Source organism: Anomaloglossus baeobatrachus, chromosome 2, assembly GCF_048569485.1.
Source record: "Anomaloglossus baeobatrachus isolate aAnoBae1 chromosome 2, aAnoBae1.hap1, whole genome shotgun sequence".
Taxonomy (NCBI): domain Eukaryota; kingdom Metazoa; phylum Chordata; class Amphibia; order Anura; family Aromobatidae; genus Anomaloglossus; species Anomaloglossus baeobatrachus.
The window spans coordinates 438,908,884-438,931,245 of NC_134354.1; the positions used below are offsets into that span (position 1 = coordinate 438,908,884).

The 22,362-nt window shown below is 48.4% G+C and overlaps 2 protein-coding genes across 2 annotated transcripts in view; both read left to right on the plus strand.

Moving 5' to 3' along the window:
• Positions 1 to 22,362, plus strand: part of POR (cytochrome p450 oxidoreductase) — a 438,013-nt gene that overhangs the window by 375,763 nt on the left and 39,888 nt on the right. The window lies entirely within an intron of this gene.
• The window catches only part of TMEM120A (transmembrane protein 120A), a 72,067-nt gene that overhangs the window by 26,945 nt on the left and 22,760 nt on the right, over positions 1 to 22,362 (plus strand). Inside the window, exons 2-7 of the mRNA XM_075334187.1 lie at positions 631 to 749; positions 2,400 to 2,510; positions 4,423 to 4,482; positions 5,945 to 6,040; positions 6,180 to 6,269; positions 15,091 to 15,156. Coding sequence (XP_075190302.1) covers positions 631 to 749; positions 2,400 to 2,510; positions 4,423 to 4,482; positions 5,945 to 6,040; positions 6,180 to 6,269; positions 15,091 to 15,156 — 542 coding nt within the window. The remainder of the gene's footprint in view (positions 1 to 630; positions 750 to 2,399; positions 2,511 to 4,422; positions 4,483 to 5,944; positions 6,041 to 6,179; positions 6,270 to 15,090; positions 15,157 to 22,362) is intronic.

The window sequence follows — 22,362 nt, forward strand, 5'->3', positions numbered from 1 at the left end:
GATGCCAGCCTAGGTAGACGAGTCCTTCAGGCGGCGGTTGCCCACCTGTAGGAAGAGGCCGTTTTACGGCTCTCATACGAGGTATTATTTTACCCACCCAGTGACTGCTTTTGGACGTCCCAATTGTCTGGGTCTCCCAATGGAGCGACAAAGAAGAAGGGAATTTTGTTTACTTACCGTAAATTCCTTTTCTTGTAGCTCCAATTGGGAGACCCAGCGCCCGCCCCTGTTTTTTTGTGTACACATGTTGTTCATGTTGAATGGTTTCAGTTCTCCGATATTCCTTCGGATTGAAGTTACTTTAAACCAGTTTATAATTCTTTTTCCTCCTTCTTGCTTTTGCACCAAAACTGAGGAGCCCGTGGGAGCACGGGGGGTGTATAGGCAGAAGGGCAGGGGCTTAACACTTTTAAGTGTAATACTTTGTGCGGCCTCCGGAGGCATAGCCTATACACCCCAATTGTCTGGGTCTCCCAATTGGAGCTAGAAGAAAAGGAATTTACGGTAAGTAAACAAAATTCCCTTCTTCCTCTTCATCAGCTACCTGTATCTGTTTGCTCAAATATCTTGTGTGTTACTATGCTAATGTCACCTTGGATTCCAGCAGTAATTTCTGTGTGATTTTATTAGGAAACCCATCGTTCTTATAAGCAGAAGTTGGAGGAGTTAACAAAGCTGCAGACGCAGTGCTCCAGTTCCATTACCCGGCAGAAGAAGAAGCTAAAAGACCTGTCTCTGGAACTGAAGAAGTATGTAATGGCCTCCCTTGCTGGAAATGAAACGGCACATGCTATTTTTCTCTCTAGATAAAGGCGCGCCGAGCGCGACTAAGATGTATTCCTTCCTCTGAACACGTAGTGAGAATGGCTCCAAGGAGCCGCTGGCCTTTAGAAAAACAGGCGTGCCAGCATTGCTATCGCTGATACAGGGTGAGGGTCAGCTGTATACCCCTCCAAGCACTTAGATTTACAGACAACTGAACAGTACACAATGCGCAGAATTTAGGCAAGTTGCATTTTTGAGGATTTTTTTTTTTTTATTATTGATCAACAACTATGTTCTCAATCAGCCCAAAAGACTCATAAATATCAAAGCTTAATATTTTTGGAAGCTGGAGTGGCGTTTTTTAGATTTGGCTATCTTAGGAGGATAACTGTTTGTGCAGGTAACTATTGCAGTGCAGAATTATTAGGCAACTAAATAAAAACCAAATATATTCCCATCTCACTTGTTTATTTTCACCAGGTAAACCAATATAACTGCACAAAATTTAGAAATAAACATTTCTGACTTGCAAAAACAAAACACCAATTCATGGGCAGTTATTTTGCGTTTTGTTTTTTTTTGCCCAGCACGCTTCTTAGAACCCTGTTGGCTATTTGCCATGTAACACTTGATTGTTCGGTGATCACGCTTCAAGTTTGGCAATTTCAAGACTGCTGCATCCCTCTGTAAGACATCTCACAATTTTGGACTTTTCAGAGCCCGTCAAATCTCTCTTCTGACCCATTTTTCCAAAGGAAAGGAAGTTGCCTAATTAAGCACATCTTATATAGGGTGTTGATGTTATTACACCACACCCCTCCTCATTACAGAGATGTACATCACCTGATTTACTTAATTGGTAGTTGGCTCTCAAGCCTATACAGCTTGGAGTAGGACAACATGTATAAGAAGTATCATGTGATCAAAATACTAATTTGCCTAATTCTGCACACAGTGTATATCAGTGCTGGGGTGTGATTAAAGCCACCGCTCACAATATATTGAGCAGTGATGGTAGCCACACCAGCCATGCCTCTATGATTTAAAAGCTGGCTTTGCAGTGCATTAGTGCTTACACCCGCCACTCACACTGTAAAGAGCAGGGATGATAGTTGCACCGACCCATCTGCATGTTTAAAAGCCAGCGGCTCCTGGAAGAAGTAAAGTTAATTTTCTCCCTGGTGTTGCACGTTCAGTATGGAGGCCTCAGCACCTTCATAACACTATTAACTCACAGATTAACCATATGTCTGCTGATTAATAGTGTTATCCAACCTGCTAGGTTCCCTTTGAAAGTCATAATATTAAGGATGGCTCTCGGCTAGTGTTAACTTCTAGCCATGGGCAGCAGGGTCTGCTGGACAGCCCATTTCTGGCGTCTTTATCCAGCTTAGCTTGATTGACACTTTCTGTTTCTCCCTAGTTGTGTATTTTGGGAGGATCTAGTGGACAGAAGTTCAGCAGAGGAACTGCTGAAGCCAAATAAATACCACTGCGGGTTAAGTTGTGTAAATGATGTGGTTAAGTGACACATGCACTTTTTGCATAAAATCCACAGTAATTTCCATCAGCGCATAATTTGCCACCATTACCGTAATTTTACCTCAGGATATTTTTCTTTTGTATTCATCCAGGATAAAGAACACACAAGAAAATGAAGACCAAATTAAGGAAATTAAAGAAACCATTAAACTGCGAGAGAAGGCATTTTTTGAAATGGAGTCCTTCCTTCCTAAGAAAAATGGGTAACAAATGAAGAATTGTGATTTTCTCAATTGTTTTAAAGAGGACCAACCACCAGGATTTTGCTATATGAAGTAAAGGCAGTGCCATACAGGCAGTAAGATGCAGAATCCAGGCATACCTGATGTAGAAATATCTTTAATCAAAGTTGCAGAAATGCCCTGCACTTTGATGGGTGCAAAGGTGGTCGGCCTTTGTGGGTTAGGTCCTTGGCGTTTATTCCTCCTCCTCCAGTTTCCTCCTGGCTTTCCCCCTTTTCTTTGTTTGAATGTTGCGTCGTGTTGCCATTGCTGTTGTTGGCGACATGTGCACATTGACACAGTAGTTCTGTTTTCATTAAAATGTCGCTGGAGTCGTTGCATACGCGAACAGCGGTCTCCGGCACCATTTTATTGAAGACAATGTGGTGAATACTATGAGGGGCATCGACTCGTGCATAGATTTTATTTATTTTACATCTGCACACATGTCCCTGTCTTTCAAAGTCTTCACCGCCGTGGGTTCAATCAAATGGTGCCTGAGATCACAGTACGTGTATGCGCGGACTCTTGCGCCATTTCAATAAAGAGAATTACAATTGTCAATGCGCATGCACTGCTGCCAAAAGTAATGGCGACACTGCGCGATATTCATATAAAGTAAAGGAGGCAATCCAGGAGGATATCGGAGGAGGAATAAATGCTGAGGACTTGACCCACAAAGGCCTGAACTCGTTGCACCTGTCAATCAACGTGCAGGGCATCTCTGTAACTGATTACCGATATCTCAGCAACCATGCATCATATCTTTCTATAACAGGTATGCCTGGATTTAGTGTCTTAATGCCATTATGGCACTGCCTTGTAAGTTGTATAGAAAAATCCTGGTGGTTGGTTCTCTATAAATATACAGTGGCTCTCCTTACAGGGTGCTTTTAACCCCCCCCCCCCCAAAGTATTCATATCGTAGTACTTGCACTAATCTAAAAGATACTTTTTAATTATTCTATCATGCCATGTTTTAATTCTATGTACACCCTAGTATGGGGCATTGGATGGTTTTATTAGATGTTGTGGGTAAGTAATTTGTCACCCCAGTTGTGCCCAGTATGCCATTCTTCTCATTGTTATGGTACCAGCACATTCCGCTATTTTGGTGGGGGTGGGGGGGGGGGGGGTTTCCCACTACATTTCTTAACTACCTACAACAAGGCTACATTCCCACAATAAGCTTTTACTGAGTTTTGATGGTTCAGAATTTCTGCACCTATTATGTAAATTATGTTACTTGCATTTTTAATGCGTTTTTGTGTACTTTTGACTCTGTGGTTCTTATCTCTACTTGGTATGCCACGTTTTATATAGCTGCTTTAGTTTTGGTTCTTCCCGGTATTTGGCTTTGACAAAATTTTATTGGTATACTTATGTGCAGATTATATGAGTTTTTGATGCGTTTCCGGCATGAAAACACAATAAAAATGCAAAAAACCATAGGTTAAACAAAGCCCATGCATGTAATGTTAGTCAGTGGGGAAAATCTGCACATATAACTCGGTGTCCCCGTAAAAGAAATTGACATGTTGCGGATTTGAAACACATACTACAGGTTTATACTGTGAAAAAAAGTAGCACAGTGGGCATGCAAGTTCTATAAATCCCATCCGCTTTGCTCACACTGTAAGATGCTACGTTTTTTGACATACCGAAAGTAACGCAACGTCAAAAGCTCATCGTGGGAATGCAGCCTTAGATAGGAGTATCCCTTTTAGTTCTGTTCACATGATTAAAGGCTGTGTCCCAACCTACAGCATATGAATTATATCCCATAATGTTCCAAAGTTACAGAAGACAGCAGTAGATCGCTCTCCATACACCACATTACATACCTGAGATGTACTGAACAGTGGTCGCGCTTTTCTCAAATTTTCTCTTTCAGATTATACTTAAGTCTGGTATTGGGAAACGTGAATGTAACACTCCTGAGCAAGCAGTCTAAGTAAGTATATTTACCTGGGAATCTGTCTCTTTTCATTGGACTATTATGTCCAAACACCACTAATAACCTGAAAATATAGAATTAATCACTAATCTGCAGGTAAGTGATGTTAAAATTCTTTCTGCTTACTGGATCAGTGGTTACAGTGAGAAAATGAAGTTATGTCTTCCCTGTAGACACTTCCTTTCAGTCAGTGCCGCTGCAGGGAGTTGATAGTCACTGCTCACTGCCAGATAGTGATTACAGTGCTCAGTATGAGTGGAAGCAGGTGAGTACAGGGAGGATATAAGTTAATTTTCTCCCTGTACTGTACAGATGCTGGCAGGTGACCGGTTCATGCAGCGTTATTGGAATACCCTATTTATTATATTGTTGATTGGACCTTACAGTACAAGCACTCTTTACCATTTTGCTTTTGTTTCTCCACTCTTTCCTCATGAATTGTAAGCCTGCGTGAAAGGCCCACTCTCCTCTTGCTAATTGTAGAATTATGTGTCACTCTGTAAGCGTTATTATCATTCCTGTGGCTACTGTTCCAATAAGACAAATTGTAACACTACCTGCAGATTAGCCCTATATTTGCATGTAAAGCCTGCTTTATACGTTGCAATTTCGCATAAGATATCATATGCGATTTGCAACGCCCCCATCGTATGTGCGGCACGTTCAATTTGTTGAACGTGCCGCACAAACTATTAACCCCGTCACACATACTTACCCTCCATACAACCTCGATGTGGGCGGCGAACGTCCACTTCCTGGAGTGGGAGGGACCCTCTGCGTCACATCGACATCACGCGGCAGCCGGCCAATAGAAGCGGAGGGGCGGAGATGAGCGGGACGTAAACATCCCGCCCACCTCCTTCCTTCCGCATTGCTGGCTGGAGCCGCGGGAGGCAGGTAAGATCTGTTCAATGTTTCCGGGGTGTCACACACTGCGATATGTGCTACCCCGAGTACGATTAACAACCTGACGTGCAATTCGTCAGGATTCAACGACGTGTATGCGATGAACGTTTTAACGTTCAATCGCACGTAGCTGTTACACACTGCAATGTACCTTACGATGCCGGATGTGCGTCACTTACGACGTGACCCCGCTGACTCATCGTAAGATACATTGTAGCGTGTAAAGCGGGCTTAAGTCGCATTTTTGGACATGACTGGTTTCGTATAAAGCTATTTTGTAGTACTAGTGGGGTATATAGACTTTAAACAACTTAAGTAGACTTTTTATAGAGACGTCATGAGTTTACATGGATAGTGTCAATGAACCAAGACCCCCCCACCAGTTTCCTGAACAAAGTTGTCCCTAGAGTTCTTCTGACCTCAACACCACTTCTTGGATCTTAATTTTATGTTCACAAGCCCCTTGTAGACTTTGGTGGCCATCTTAAGTCATCTTAACCTTCAGCAGCACATTTACTGGGTATTTGGATAATTTTATTTATTTTTTTTCCAGATTTGCTTACAAAGATGAATATGAAAAGTTTAAGTTGTATCTCACCATGATCCTGTTTGTCCTGTCTTTTGTCTGTCGCTTTCTTCTGAACTCCAGGTAGGTGTATGGCACACATAGATACCAGTGGTAAGCGGGCACTGGAGCGGTGTGACGCTCCATCCTTCACAGACCTCTGCCGTCCATCTACTGGCTGCAGTTCATCCTTTTAACATGCATTTGTTGAATGTCCTTTCAGGGTGACAGACGCCATGTTTAACTTCCTGCTGGTTTGGTATTACTGCACTCTCACCATCCGGGAAAGCATTTTAATAAACAATGGGTCCAGGTCAGATGGAGATTTTTATTTATTTTTTTTTTTTTCTAGATTCTGTACATGAGTATGTTTAATAATTAATTTACTTTTTTATTTTATTTGAACTTTCATGAGACAAATTGAAACTCCACTCAGTTGATATGATTAAAGTAAATGAAAAAAGGGAATGTGTCATCAGAAAATGTCCCATAGTTTAAATCAACTTTTTATGTCGAATGTATATTTTTAAACAAAATGTATACACACACTGTCCACTATGCATAATGCTAGACTTTTCAGCAGTCTCATTATCATCACAGGCAGGATTGCAATGAAAAGTAAATATCGCAAGAGGCAGTATCACAACTCTCCTCTCCCTTAACAATGCCTCAGATGAAGATCATGCTCACAAAGTTCTGTAAAAAATCAATTATCCATTTCTCTATCGTTTCATTGGGGGACACAGGACCATGGGTTATGCTGCTGTCACTAGGAGGCTGACACTAAGTAAACAGAAAAAGTTAGCTCCTCCCCAGCAGTATAACCCCTGAGCCGGAGGCGGGCTCAATCAGTTTTTTGCTTAGTGTCGTAGGAGGCTGATGTGGGCCGACTGGGCCCCCTTCAGCCACTTGATTTTTTTTGCGTATATTTTTTTTTTTTCATTTTTTCTCTCGGCGACGCTCGTCGCTCTCATCTGTTGGAATTCTCTTTTTCTGCAGGTATCGTTTTCTCTACTCAGCTCTCGCAGCCCGTGTGGGTACCACTCCCCTGGGTCGCAGAAGCTTGACTTGTCGGGCCCTCTCCCCCGTCCAATTCCACGGTACCACTCCCGGGTTGGCATGTGGGGCTATTCCTTCCGGGGCACCCCCTATTCACCCTGCGGTATCACCCCAAAGGGTGCAAGGGGCATACAGCAGGGACTGGACCTCGCAGCGCGTCTGGATGATGATCGGGCCCGCAGCGCTGCTTCACTACAGAGGGGCTCCCTACCCTCACCGGCGTCCACCTGCCTGCCTGCCTGCCTCATTCTTCTTCTGCGGCCCGCAGCCAGCCCTCCGGTGTGCGGAGCACGCAGACACAGGTGCAGAGCTCCACGCCTGCACACTGCCAGATGCGGCGCCGCCGACCAGGTAGGACACTCCCCCTACCTTCTCCCGGGCGGCTACAAGATATAGGCCCCGGTCCGGGCCTACTCACCGAGCACCCCGGCCTCGCCCCCATCCGGCGCTGGAGTCCACACAGGCAGGGCTCGGCCGGTGCCCGGACATTGCTGCGCGCTGCCGCTCCCGCAGGTAGGACCGTCGGCCGGCTGTTGCAAATTTAGGCCCCAGTCCGGGCCTACTCACCGGGCGCCCCAGCCACGTCCCCATCCGGCGCTGGAGTCCTCTCCACAACCGCAGTGCTCGGCCGGTACCAGCTGCCGCGCCGCCGCTCCCGCGGGTAGAACCGCGGTCTCCAGATTCACATGCGCCGGCTGCCTCAAAATTTAGGCCCCGGCTTCGGCCCTGTCTCCGGCGTCACAGGCCCGCCCCCCGCCGCATCGCCATTGGCCGCCGGCCCGCTCAGTCTCCGCCCTCCTCTCAGCCCCAGGCATCACAGTGGGGGCGGTGGATGCTTTTTCCCGCTCTCCTGGGCCCGCCTCCAGCCTCCTCAGCGTTCATTCAAAAAAAAAAAAAAAGAGGGGATTATGTCAAACTCCTGGTATGCGGTTTGCTGACGCTGCAGCAGCCCGTATATCAGGGGAAAATAGACCCAAGTCTTCCATGTTTATTAAATACAGTGGGGTTTTTTACTCAGGGCTTGCGTTTTGTACATTATATTTTTTAACCCCTTCAGGCACCTTTTTCGGGCTTTGCATCAGACACATCCCAATAGGGTTAGTCTATAGAGCTCTGAGAGCTGAGTTTTTTAGTCATTTGAGACCGGTACCTCAAGTTTGCGTTTTCCTTAATGGTAATTTTCCGCACATAATGGCAGATTGGGTTTGACAGCTACCGCAGTCACTGGCACCGCACGCCCCTGTATCTCGCCCCTGTCGGCTGGTTAATGCCCTGTCTCAGGCCAGATATTCCCTCGTTGACGTCCCTCGGGTTCGTGCACATGCGCTGCGTCCCCCGCCGACGCTTTGTCATACCATCCACAGAACGGCGCCATTCCCTCGGGGAGACGAGTTCCGTACTAGGGACCTTTTTCCTAGGCTAGAAGCGGACCCGCCAGGTCTCGTCTTTCGTGGCCCCCCAGTTTTTCCACCTTATTCCCCAGGTCCAGACTGCCCTTCCTCCGGTAGTCTTCCGACCTCCCGGGTGATGGCCCAGGCTTTCCACCTCCGCTGGACTCCGAGCAGGACCTGGATGTTTTGGCGCAGGACGAATAGCATGCTGGAAACGGTGAGTCAAGCCGTAAGGCTACGGACAGCCCCTCTTCTCTCCGTGCACCCAGGTCTCCTTTAGGGCGTTTGGAGCAGACCCTTGATGTGCTCGGGGGACATCCAGAGTTCGCCGAGTTACCGCGTGTTCACAGACAACCACCAGACACGACGTTTACCAGCGGTAAGCCATGTCATTGTCATTATTCCCTTCTCCAAGGGGTTTTCGGAGAGTATGGCCATACTACACTGGAGTCGTTGACCACAGACATCTACCAGACACGGCGTTTACCAGTGGTAAGTCGTGTATTTTGGTCATTATCATTCCCCCGTAGGGCTCTGGAGAGAGGGGGCAGTCACCTTGCAGAGACGAAGAGGGCAGGCCCCTGCGGTTTCATTGGAATACAGTTCGCCGTGTGACTACGTTATCACGGATAATCCCAGGCCTCGATTTTTACCAGTGGTAAGTCCTTTTATTGTCATTACCCCTTCTAGAAAGGGGGCTCCAAATGGAAGGGGCACCCCACCCTGTAGTCGACCCGCCTGTGTTCCTCCGGGTTTCTCGTCCCGAACGTGGCGTCCCTCAGAGAATCAGCGAACTCCATACGCAGCGGACCAAGTTCCACCTATGCCGTCCCAGGACTGGTTATCATCTTCAGTGAGTACCCTCTCTTCACATACCTGGGGCCTGCCTGCCGCTCGGCCTGAGCCTCTACCATCAGTGTGTCCACCCGTCGAGACCTCTGACTCGGGATCAGGAACGCAGATTCGGCATCTAGGAGGTCACTGACTTCCCTGCTGACTTTAGGGAACGCCCCTCTGAAGATAGGCGAGTTCAGTGGCCCCCCCTTGGCTACGTCAGGGTAGAGTACTTCTCTCCCCTAGACTACGTAAGGGAAGGGTCCATCCCTTTCCCTGCATCGACCCAGAGGCATCAGGATCGTCCCCTCACACTAGGTCCCAGCCCGTTCACGCCGCTCTCGTCAGGAAGCCTCTATCCCTCCAACAGCCCCTCCGCCTTGCGTGGCAGTGGACCGTTCCAGTTTTTTATAAGAGCGCTGACAGGGATCTCTGTCCCTGCGCACCCTACTCTACAGGGCTGCTAGGTTCTCTACGCCCAAGTACGGCCGGGAGGTCCAGGGTTCTCCCTTCAAGGTTCCTTGCTTGAGGTTTAGACCGTCATATTCACTTTCCGCTACTAGAGTAGCTGAGATACCGGAACGAGTCCTCCCAGACCCCGGCTCGGTCCATCATCCCTTAGGCACGGTTTTTCGAGCCCGTTCAGGGGGAGCTACTCCTCACGCAGGAATAGTTTCCTTCCTGGCACAGAGTTCCGCGTACCCTTGCCACCCGCTCCCGTTTTGGCTATGCGAGCCCTCGGCAGCCTGTGCAGGTGATAGCGACAGTGCACGTACCAGATTTCATCCCTTTCTCTCTAGTGGACCACACTGAAGATCGGAGACAAAGAGGGTTCCGTCTTCACGGTTGATCCGCCAATCCTCTCATAGCGGACCAGTCTTCGAAATCGTCCCTTGAGAAGCTTCCCTTCCCTCCGCTGGAGGATATTCTCAACCGTCACCAGTCTCCCGTGCTAGGGTATGCTACCCCCACTTTTTCCTCGGCACGGTCCCGAGGGACAGCCCTAGAGCGTTGTTTCCCCTTCAACATTCCGGAAGCCAGAGCCATCCGGTTAGCACGGCTACAATTCTTCTCTGGGTCGGGCCTTGCCCAGTCAGGTTCCAGTCGGACCATGCCACAGCGGTGACGTGCATCATCCACCAGGTAGACCCAGAGAGTGTCATGGCAAAGGAAGAGGCCAAGAAGATTTTGCCCTGGGACGGGTCCTCTAACTCGCTATCTCGGCAGTCCATCCCTGGCATGGACGTTTTGGGCGGCCGATTTTTTCGGTAGGAAAGACCTCCCTTAGGAAAAGTGCTCCTCAACAGGGAAGTCACCAGTCAGTTCACGGGCGAGGGAAGACCTCCAGTCGTGGACTTATTGTTCTCCCGTTCCAACTTTCAAGTCAATAGGGCTTCGAGTGTACCACCTGCTCTGGACTAGGTGACGACACCCTCGACCGGTCGTGTAGCCTGTTCAGGTTCTCCTGCATCTTCCCGCAGCTTCCCATGGTCTCGAGGATTCTCAGGATGGACCAAGGCAACGATGCCTCTGGAGTGACCCAGGCGAGCATAGTTCGCATAGCCTACTCAACTCCTCACGGAGGCCCCGGGGCTCCTTCCCGACCGCCAAGTTATCTGTGTCGGGGCCCCTCTCCTCTACCAGGACTCAAAGGTCCCAAGTTCGACGGCCTCACCAGTGGATCCCGGGTACTGCCTCGGTCAGGCCTGTTGACAAGAGGATTACAGACAACGTTGAGGGCCGGGAATCAAGTTTCCTCCAGGATTTATTCCACTAGGAAAGAGCTCCCCCGGTGGGTGAGGACCACATCTTCCCTCCTTTTTGCTGGCATTCTTCCAGTCAGATCCGAATGCGGCCCTCTCGCGCGTCCCTGTATCGGCCAGGTGTCGGCCCGTTTCGCTTCGTTTTTTGTTTTTTTTTTTTCGGAGTCTTTTCACTTCCGTCACCCAATCAGAGCCTTCGCTCTGAGAAGCGTCCATCTGGCTCGGCTGTTTCATCGTTTCACCAAAAACGTGGATTCTTTTTTCCAGTGAGGGGTTCGTTCAAGGTACCCCCTTTTTTTCCCGGCTCCACCTGTTTTTTGTTAGGTGGGCGCCTCGTGGCCATCTCGTTGTTACAGACAGCATCAGGGCGGACAGCCCTCTTGTCGTTCTTCCCCCCTTTTGTTTTCCAGCACCTCCAGCAGGACAGGGGGAGGCTCCGGCCAGAACTCTTCGTTTCTGTCCAAGGCAGCTCGCTGTTTCCTTCCAGAAGAGGTGTTTAGTATTCGGTTTTCGGTTCTAGTCTCCTCTCTCAGCCGGAAAGGGGCCTAGTTCGTTCCAGAACTGGTACGAGCCCTCAGTCTTACATGTCTGCAGGACACCCTTTTCGGTTACACCGACAACCAGTCCACCCTTCCACCCGGTCCCAAGAGGCGCATGCCGGCGCCAGGGGCCAGATTTTTCACATGGATCCATTACTCCATATGTGAAGACTATCGCATGAAGGGCGGACTTCCGCCGCGGTCTACCGAGCAAGGGGTACCCCTTGGGCGATTGGACTACAGATGTCGACCGTCCAGGTTCCCTGGGCCGCCACCCGATCTAGTTGGCATACCTTTACTAGTTTCTACCAGGCTCACACCCAAGCTTCGGCAACGGCCAGCCTTGGAGTAAGGTTTGCGGGTGGCAGTGACACACCTGTAACAACGTAGGTGCTTGTAAGTCTGGCGCAAGCCCGACGGGGAAGCGGTTACCTTCCTATCTCCGGTGATGGTTTTTCTTCCCACCCAGGGACTGCTTTTGGACGTCCCATGGTCCTGTGTCCCCCAATGAAACGATAGAAAAGAAGGATTTTTGTGTACTCACCGTAAAATCTCTTTCTCTGAGTCTTCATTGGGGGACACAGCACCCACCCTGCTTGTGTTATTTGTTATATTTATTACCTGTAGGTTACCTCAGTGGCTATTTCCCCAGGCCACTGGTCACACGACTACTATTCATAGTTTTTATCTGTATTATCCAGAATGGTTTGATTCTCCTCCTACTGCTTGTGCACTAAACTGATTGAGCCCGCCTCCGGCTCAGGGGTTATACTGCTGGGGAGGAGCTAACTTTTTCTGTTTACTTAGTGTCAGCCTCCTAGTGACAGCAGCATAACCCATGGTCCTGTGTCCCCCAATGAAGACTCAGAGAAAGAGATTTTACGGTGAGTACACAAAAATCCTTCTTTTTTTGCAGCCTATGTCCATGTGGCTGTCTCTCTTGATTAGAAAGTATACATCTACTGTTGAGTACACTTAATGGCCAGTGTAAAAACAAGATTTTTATAACAATAATGATATTTATTCTGCAAATGATGGTCCTGGGTACTATATATCTGCACTGGTAGAGGCCACAGTGTTTATTTCCATATACAGTGGTACCTCGCTTAACGAGTAACCCACTTAACGAGAATTTCGCTTAACAAGCAAAGCTTTCTGTAAATTTGTAACCCGCTTTACGAGAAAGCTTTGCTGTACGAGCGAAATTCTCACCGCACACACTTCCGGTTTCGGCCATCCACCACACTCTGACCCGCACTTGCAGTCCACACAAACACACGCATGCATGCACGCACAAACACACACACGCACGTACGCACATACAGTATTATGCTCACCTTACCTTCCGTTCCACCACTGGTCTCATGGTTCTTGTAGTTCCCGGGTACATCGCGACGTCCTCGCGGCGAAGTACAAGACTCAGGAGGCCGGCGGTGGAACGGAAGGTAAGGTGAGCATATAATATAACATAATATGTTTACCTTTCATTTCATCGCCGGCCTCCTGGGTGCTGTAGTTCGCCGCTGCGCTCCAGTCCACGCTGTGTATCTGCATCCATAGCGACGAGGAAGGAACTTCCTGTCACCGCTAATGAAAGGCAGAGCACTGACCAATCAGAGGCAAGCGGCTCTGCCTTTGACGTCAGCGCTCTGGCTGGGAAATTCCTGCCCTGTACCAGAGAACAGAAAGTCCCAGCAGACCGGCGATGGAACGGAAGGTAAGGTGAGCAATGCATATAATTTGTGTTTGTGTGTGTGTTTGTGTGTGTGTGTTTGTGCATGTGTGGAATGACAGAATAGGGGACATTTTAGAAGTTGTGGAACGGATCGTCAGCATTGCAATGATTTCCTATGGGAAACCTTGCTCTGCTGAACAAGTCCCTTGATTAACAAGCACAGTCCCAGAACGGATTGTTCTCGTTAAGCAAGGTTCCACTGTATTAGGATTTATATGAATGTGCATGGATGAGTAAACAATGCCCACCTAAGATCGCTGCTTAAGGACTTACCATCATTTTGTGCTTACCATATCTATTGTGCAATCACTAAAATGAAATGCATCATCCATTTTAAAAAGTTCATTATTCAGCAAAGTGCTGAATGTAAAACCCAAGTAATATTATTAAAAGAATCCAAAGGTAATTAGCAGCTGTATAAATCATGTTAACTGAGGCAGCAGTCACAGGATCTGACCAAATATTCTGTCACATTCTCCCACTCATTGTCAAGATCATATGATGTTATATCAAGAGGTGTAAATAACCTTTATATACACATGTGAATATGCCATGGGAAAGGGCACAATCTGGTGCACAGGAGCATCATAGTGCAGCGGTCTTCATCAGCCTAAATTTTTGTGTTTTAATGAAGGATTTCACCCCTCACCCCGAAACTACTGAAGTGTGTATTTAGCTTCTTCAAAGAAACGTCTAGCAATACCTTTAGGCCACGTGCACACATTCAGTATTGGGTGAGTTTTTTTTACCTCAGTATTTGTAAAGCCACATGCACACATTCAGTATTGGGTGAGTTTTTTTTACCTCAGTATTTGTAAAGCCACATGCACACGCTGAGTATTTGGTGAGGTTTTCCCCTCAGTATTTGTAAGGCCATGTGCACATGTTGAGTATTTGGCCAGTATTTTATCTCCGTATTTGTAGCCAAAACCAGGAGTGGGTAACAAATACAGAAGTGGTGCTCGTGTGTCTATTATACTTATTCTCTGATTGCTCCACTCCTGGTTTTGGCTACAAATACTGAGGTAAAAAAACTCACCAATTACTGAACGTGTGCACGTGGCCTTACAAATACTGAGGTAAAAAAACTCACCAAATACTCAGCGTGTGCACATGGCCTTACAAATACTGAGGTAAAAAAACTCACCAAATATGCAACACATATTTTTGCACATGGCCTTACTGTTTCACTCCGTTTCTCTAATATTGAGAAATCCGCTTTTGAATTGACATTCTAATGAGGCTGTAGATCTAAAGCCTCTGTCACCCCAGCTCTATTACTCACCCAGCATTGCATCCCCCTGCTTGACTGATGGCTGCTTTGCCTAAAGTCACCCGGTATATGCTGTCGGTTAAGCAAGAGTAGGTGGCAGTGAGCGGGGAATAGAGCTGGAGTGACAGAGGTTTCATACCTTCAGTTAGTTCTTCAGCCTCATTTTCATATCCATTCTAAAGCTGATATCTCAGTAACTATGGAATGGACTGGCCATGTAAAGGTATTGCTGGACTTGTCTTTGAAAAAGCTAAATGCACATATAAAAAGTTTGGGGTGTGAAATCCTACAGTCTTCAGCCATCAATAGGTTAAATGACAGGGGCCAATAGCAATATTGCAATCTAAAACCTTTTGAATCTTTTACCATTCATGACAAGTTGTACATGCAATGTTGCATCACCTGACTGCAGTGACCAATTGCCATGCTTCATGTGATGTGACTAAGGATCGCACCTCACCATGGGCCAACTATTGGTCAGGTGGCATATGGGCATCTTGTAACCACTCACTCTATTTTTGTTTGTCTGTTTTTGTGCAGAATTAAAGGCTGGTGGGTCCTGAACCACTATGTGTCCACCTTTCTATCAGGAGTTATGCTGACCTGGTGAGTTCTAGTAATTATTTATGCTGTATTAGCTCTTTGGTGTGCTTTTTAATTTATGTATCAATAAAATGTATTCCTTCTATTTGTATCTTGGAGCTTCAGTTTGGTTTTTTTGTTTTTATTTTTAAGTTTTTGTAGCAAATTGAATTTTGGCACAAAATTCTAAAAGGTATTCTGTTGGCAGGGTATTTCTATCTAACCTGACAGCAACATGGTATAGGGAAAGAGACCCTGATTCCATTGATGTCACTTACTGGGCTGTGTTTTGTTGTTTTCAATACAATCAATGTTTTATCAGCAGGAGATTATCACTACAGGATAAGCTGCCTTGGAACGTGTAGTCCAACCCTGCACAGCCCTGGTTAGCAGCCTTCTGGTAATATACAATGTACACAAAAGCTGCTAATCAGTGATGTAGGTGAGGTTATCAAGGGCTCAAGACTCCAAGTTTTGCTATATCTACAGCAGAGAGATCTGTGATTATATCACAACTGCTGCCAGTAAACTAAGTGATACATAACTGGAATCGGGGTCTTTATTCCTACTTAATCTAAGCTGTTAGCAACATAACAAAAACCTGCTGACGGATTCCCTTTAATCTTTACCAGTTTATATATGTTACTGAAAAGGGCATTGTCCATCATTAATAATGACGTTTTGGGCGCTTCTGCCATTTGCAATTCCTAGAAATGCTGACCTATAGACTTTACTTTCCAAATATCCTATATCTTAAGCCCCCTTCACACATCAGTGATTGTGGTAGGTATGACATCTGTTCCTTTCTCGCCTTTTCATTGGGGGACACAGACAGTGGGTATTATGGTGTCTCCAGGGGAGGCGTCACACTAGATTGAAAAAGTGTTAGCTCCTCCTCCCACAGCATATACCCTAGCTAGGCAGGAAACTAGCTCAGTTTTTTTCTAGTGTCAGCAGGGAGGCTGACATGTCTGGTCTGAGCTCTAAAAGTGCCTTAGGCCAGCTTATTTTTATTTTTACTTTTTATTTTGTTTCTATTCCTTCTATTTTTGATATGGGGCAATACCAGGGTGCCCTGCCACCCCCGTTCCCCCCCGTGTACGGGCAGAGGAAACCTGGCGTGCACAAGCCGTCAGTCTTCCATCGCGCCCAAGTGGTCGGGTCTGCGTACCCCTCCAGGCTCCCTGGAAGCACCTCACACCAAGGTAGCTCCAGAGGGCTAAGCAGAGCCGAGGACCTGCTTCAGCCTTGAGCCAAAGGTGCGTCCCTGAGATCCCCCGAATCAATCACCGACGCGTCTTCAGACGGAGCCAGGAGCAGGTAGGGAGACGACGAGTCATCTGTCCCCTGCATCCAAACCGCCGCCTGGAAAGGCGCCGGTGGGCCGATGCAGGCCGTGATCCCGGGGAGCATCATTAATTTAGCCCCCGGCTTCAGCCTGCATTCTAGCAACGCCCCCTCTCACTGCTCTGGAAGCCGCTCCCTCACTCAGGAGCAGCTCCTTTCCGATTGGCCGTCACGCTTAGTCCCAGCCCTGAGAACAATCAGTCTCCGGGGGCCGTCTCTCTCCTCCATGCTGCCAGGAACACTGGACGCCATTTTCCACGTGGGGAGCAGACTCTGGTGAGATCGCCTCCTTGGCTCTGCACTTCTGCAGCACGATATACCGCTCTGCTCAGCGGTATATCGCTGTCTCTCTAGCGATGTGCGCCTGCTGGCTAGCGGTGTATATCAGCTATTAGCGGTATATACTGGCTCTACCTGCAGGTATATGCCGACTGTTTGACAGTATATGCCATTTTGCTATCTGTATATACCGGCTGTGCATAGTAGTCACTTTATAATACTGCTAGTGGCTTCTCACTCATACTAACAGCGGCATATCCCTATATAGGGCTGTAGGACTCTGTTGCTGACATGCGTAACCGCAAGGGTAATCTTCCCAGGCGTCCTCTACGGACCTGTACTATGCTTGAACCACCTGTGGATGCTCGTTTTCTAATGGCCGAAGCTATCCACTATGCCGGGGCTGCGATGCCCTACTACCGTGTCACAACAGACCCAGTTGCTGGACCGGGAGGCCGCGCAGGTTTTGGATTCTGCCCCGGCCACCGGCCAGGCAGCACCCCCGTCTGATGACGTAATGCCTGCATGGGCTCTTCTAATGTCTAAAAGGTTAGATGACCTTGCCGCTCAGATATCCCAGCCGTCCTCCGGCTCCCACAGCCTTCCCCCGGCCCAGCTCCCTCAGAGGAGCCCGCCTGCTTCGTCTGGTCCCTCTTCCCCAGAACGTAAAAAGGCTGTTTCCAAAAGGCGCCATTGCAACCTCTACGCCTCATTCGACTCGGACGATAGTCAGTCTGACCGAGGTTCCGTGACTTTTAGTAGTCACGATTCTCAAGACTCTGACTCTGACTCTGATTCAGATGTCCTTTCTGAGTCTAGGCATATAGAAGACACACTAATTTCGGCTGTCAATCACTCTGTCGATCTCTGATCAGCCTGCTGACCCGACTTCTCAGTCGGCAATCAAGCGGCCCAAGAAACCTCCTAAGTCCTTTTGCCCAGGATCCGGTTTTTCGGCAAATTATATCTAAACGGTGGGATCACCCTGATAGAAGGTTTAATAAAAAAAACCCTTCTCTTCATTCGCTTATCCCTTTCCCTCTGAAATGGTTAAGCCCTGGTCAGTACCCCCCGTTGTGGATCCGCCAGTATCCAGACTGGCTAAACACACGGTCATGTCTGTTTCAGACAATGCGTCTCTCAAGGACTCGTCCGACCGCGCAGTTGACGCTACGGTCAAATCTATTTTCCAGGCTTCGGGCTCCTCTCTTCGCCCCCTGTTTGCCTTAACATGGGTCGCGAGAGCTATGGGTGTGTGGAGCAAGAACCTACGCAGGATGCTTCGCTCTTGTAATGTTCCCCTGGCGGCTTTTGAGCTCCTTGATTTCTCTCTAGCCTCTAATTTTCTTCACGGCTCCCTAGATGCAGCTAGTTTGTCAGCCCTAACGGCGGCCAATGCTGTCTTTGCCCGCAGAGTCCTTTGGAATGCGGACAGTGCCTCCAAGAAATCCCTGTCCACACTCCCCTTCCATGGCCTGCGTCTGTTTGGAGAATCCTTGGACAAACTCATCTCTGAGACGACTGGTGGTAAAAGTACCATTCTACCCCAAAAGTGGCCTGTATCCAGGAATTTTAAAAAATCTCCTTGGCGCAGGCAGTCCTTTCGGCCTGCCCCCCAAAAACTATCAGTCCAAGGATCGTCCCAACGCTCAGAACAGGCCCCCTCAGCATGACGCCAGGTATCCCTCAGATCCGAATCCTGTTGGAGGGCGGCTTCTGCTTTTTCGGGATATCTGGCTAGACCACACTCACGATGCTTGGGTTCGAAAAATCGTCACCTCCAGGTTACAAGATCGATTTCCATTCCCTGCCGGCCAACAGGTTTCTGCGTTCTCGTCTTCCAAAGTCCAAAACGCAAAGCCAGGCCTTATTTCAGGCCATAGCCTCTTTACAGAAAGCAAACGTTATCATTCCAGTGCCCCTGGAACAGCGCGGCAAAGGTTTCTATTCAAACCTTTTTGTCGTTCCCAAAAAAAGATGGCTCTGTCCGCCCTATCTTAGACCTCAAACGGCTGAACAAATTCGCACGGATTCAAACTTTCCGAATGGAATCATTGAGAGCAGTGCTAGCCGCCATGGAACCTGGAGAATTCATAGCTTCCATAGACGTTCAAGATGCTTATTTACACATTCCCATATATGTCTCTCATCAACTGTTCCTTCGTTTTGCCGTAGGACACCGTCATTTCCAATTCAGGGCCCTCCCCTTTGGGCTGGCCACTGCGCCTCGGGTCTTCACAAAGGTCATGGCGGCCGTCATGTCCATTTTACACCCCAGAGGCATCCTGGTCGTTCCCTATTTGGACGACCTTCTTGTCAAAGGGAGCTCTCTTCAAGTTTGCTCAGAAAGCGTGCAGATATGCTTAGACACGCTGTCAAGGCTAGGGTGGCTTATCAACTTCAACAAGTCATCCCTCATCCCTCATTCCTCATCAGTGCATCACCTTTTTAGGTATGCTGATAGACACGGCTCAGTCCCGGGTTTTTCTTCCAGAAGACAAGTGGTCTTCCCTGATCCGGGCCGCCCAATTCCTCCACTCTCGCCGTCACATATCCCTTTGGAATGGAATGAGAGTGTTAGGCAAGATGGTGGCGGTCATAGAAGCCGTGTCCTTTGCCCAATTCCATCTGTGCCCTCTACAACTGGATCTTCTATCCTCCTGGGACAAGAATCCAGCTTCCCTAGACCGGTCAGTCCGCCTATCTTGGTCTGTGCTCAGCTCCCTCGTCTGGTGGACTCAAGCCTCATCCCTATATCAGGGGAAGTCCTTCCGCCCGGTCCACTGGCAAGTAGTCACGACGGATGCCAGCCTGATAGGCTGGGGGGGCGGTGTTTCTCCACCACACTGTTCACAGACGCTGGTCTCCTTCCAGGCGCTCCCTGCACATCAGTGTTCTGGAGATCAGAGCCATATTTTTGGCCCTTCAGAATTTTCAACCCTTACTATTGGGCCTCCCTGTTCGGATCCAGTCAGACAATGCCACGGCCGTGGCTTACATCAACAGTCAGGGAGGAACTCTCAGCAAGGCAGCGATGAAGGAAGTATCCAGGATTCTTCTTTGAGCAGAGAAGCACATCCCCATTATTTCAGCTGTCCATATTCCAGGGGTAGACAAGTGGGCCGCAGACTTTCTCAGCAGGCAAGGTCTAGCGGCAGGGGAATGGTCCCTCCACGACGAAGTATTCCATCAGATCACTCTTCGTTGGGGACTCCCAGATGTGGACCTCATGGCGTCTCGGATGAACGCCAAAATACGTCCCTTCATATCCCGGTCGAGAGACCCGCTAGCGATCGGCTCCGACACTCTAGTCTTTCCGTGGGCGCAGTTCCGCCTACCCTACATCTTCCCTCCGTTTCCTCTCATTCCGAGAGTAATCAAGAAAATCAAAGCGGAGGGAATCCCGGTGATCCTCGTGGCCCCAGACTGGCCCAGGAGAGCCTGGTACCCAGAGCTTCTCCAACTGCTCGGCGACACTCCCTGGCGTCTTCCCGACCGCCCGGATCTTCTGTCGCAAGGTCCAATATTCCACCAGAATACAGCACAGCTGCATTTGAAGGCATGGTGCTTGAGTCCTTGATTCTAGCCAAATCAGGTTTTTCTTCTAAGGTAGTTCATACCATGCTTAATGCTCGGAAGCCCTCCTCCGTCAGTATCTATCACAGGACCTGGAAGACCTATCTTTCCTGGTGTGACTGTCATAATCGGTCGCCCCTTACCTTTTCAATCCCTAATGTTCTTTCCTTTCTGCAAGACGGTCTGGACTCGGGACTGGCTCTCAGTACCCTTTAAAGGACAAGTTTCTGCCTTGTCAATATTTTTCCAGAAGCAGCTGGCTTCTCACCCTCAGGTCCGTACCTTTCTTCAAGGGGTAGCACATTTGGTCCCTCCTTATCGCCACCCCTTAGATCCCTGGGATCTAAATCTGGTTCTCGGAGCTCTTCAGCTTCCTCCCTTCGAACCTCTGAGAGAAATCTCTCTTCAACGGCTGTCCTGGAAGGTTGCCTTTTTAGTCGCCATTACCTCTATCAGGCGAGTGTCCGAACTAGCGGCTCTTTCCTGTCGCTCACCTTACCTGATATTCCATCATGATAAGGTGGTTCTTCGGCCTTCCCCCGCCTTTCTCCCGAAGGTCGTATCTTCTTTCCACTTAATCGAAAACATTGTGTTGCCATCATTCTGCCCGATCTCAGTCCACTCTTTTGAAAAAGCCCTTCACACTCTAGATCTCGTCAGGGCTCTGCGGATCTACATCTCCAGAACAGCGCCGTTGCGCAAGTCCGATGCCCTCTTCGTCCTCTCAGGACACAAAAAGGGTAATCTGGCTTCTAAATCCACGATTTCTCGATGGATTAGGACTGCCATCTGTGAGGCTTACAAAGCACGAGGTGTTGTTCCTCCTCAATCTGTGCGGGCCCACTCTACGCGAGCAGTGGGTGCTTCCTGGGCTATCCGCCATCAGGCTTCGGCGGCCCAACTTTGCAAGGCCGCTACCTGGTCCAGTGTGCACACGTTTACAAAATTTTACAGCGTGCATAAGCACGCCTCCGCGGATGCTGCTCTTGGAAGACAAGTCCTTCAGGCAGCAGTGGCCCATTTATAAGTGGCCACTGCTCGGTTTTTGACAGTGTTTTGATATATGTTCACTGCAGTTGCAGTCGTTAGTCAGCTCTTAGTCTGATGTTATACACTGTTAATAGTTCAGCTCCCACCCAGGGACTGCTTTGGGACGTCCCACTGTCTGTGTCCCCCAATGAAAAGGCGAGAAAGGAAATGACATTTTTGTGTACTCACCGTAAAATGTCTTTCTTGGAGCCTTTCATTGGGGGACACAGCTCCCACCCTTGTGGTTTTGGTTGTCCTTTTCCTACTGCTTTTACACCAAACTGAGCTAGTTTCCTGCCTAGCTAGGGTATATGCTGTGGGAGGTGGAGCTAACACTTTTTCAATCTAGTGTCACGCCTTCCCTGGAGACACCATAATACCCACTGTCTGTGTCCCCCAATGAAAGGCTCCAAGAAAGACAGACATTTTACGATGAGTACACAAAAATGTCATTTTTCATACGTACCGGAGACACAGACCTATGCAGACCCATTAAATTCAAGGGTCTGCGTACACAGTGTATTCACGAAGACCGTGTGTCCGTATGGAGCACACACATGTCTGTGTGTTCCGCACGGAGACAAGTCTGTTTTTCTCTGGCAGCGCTGATGTCACACGGACCACACGGTGTGATCCGTATGACGTACCGGAGAAATCACGTGTCTTTGAAATAAAATTATTTTCTCTATTCATCTGTCTCCAGCGCTGCTGTCTTCGGCGCCGCTGTCACTTGCTTCCAGACCCGCTCAGTATGCTCTTTGCATATTCACTGCACCGTGGACCCGGAAGCAGCAGCGCCGTAGACATCAGCACCATGGACAACAGTGCCAGGGACAGGGGAGTATAAAGTTCCTGCTCTCCGTGTGCTATTACGGATAGCACACGGAAAACACATGTGTGCCAAAATCACGGCAAACGGAGGGCCATACACACCTTCAACCCAACCGTGAAAAACATGTGAAAGAGACCTTAACAGTCGTATAGCAGTTACATAGTTTT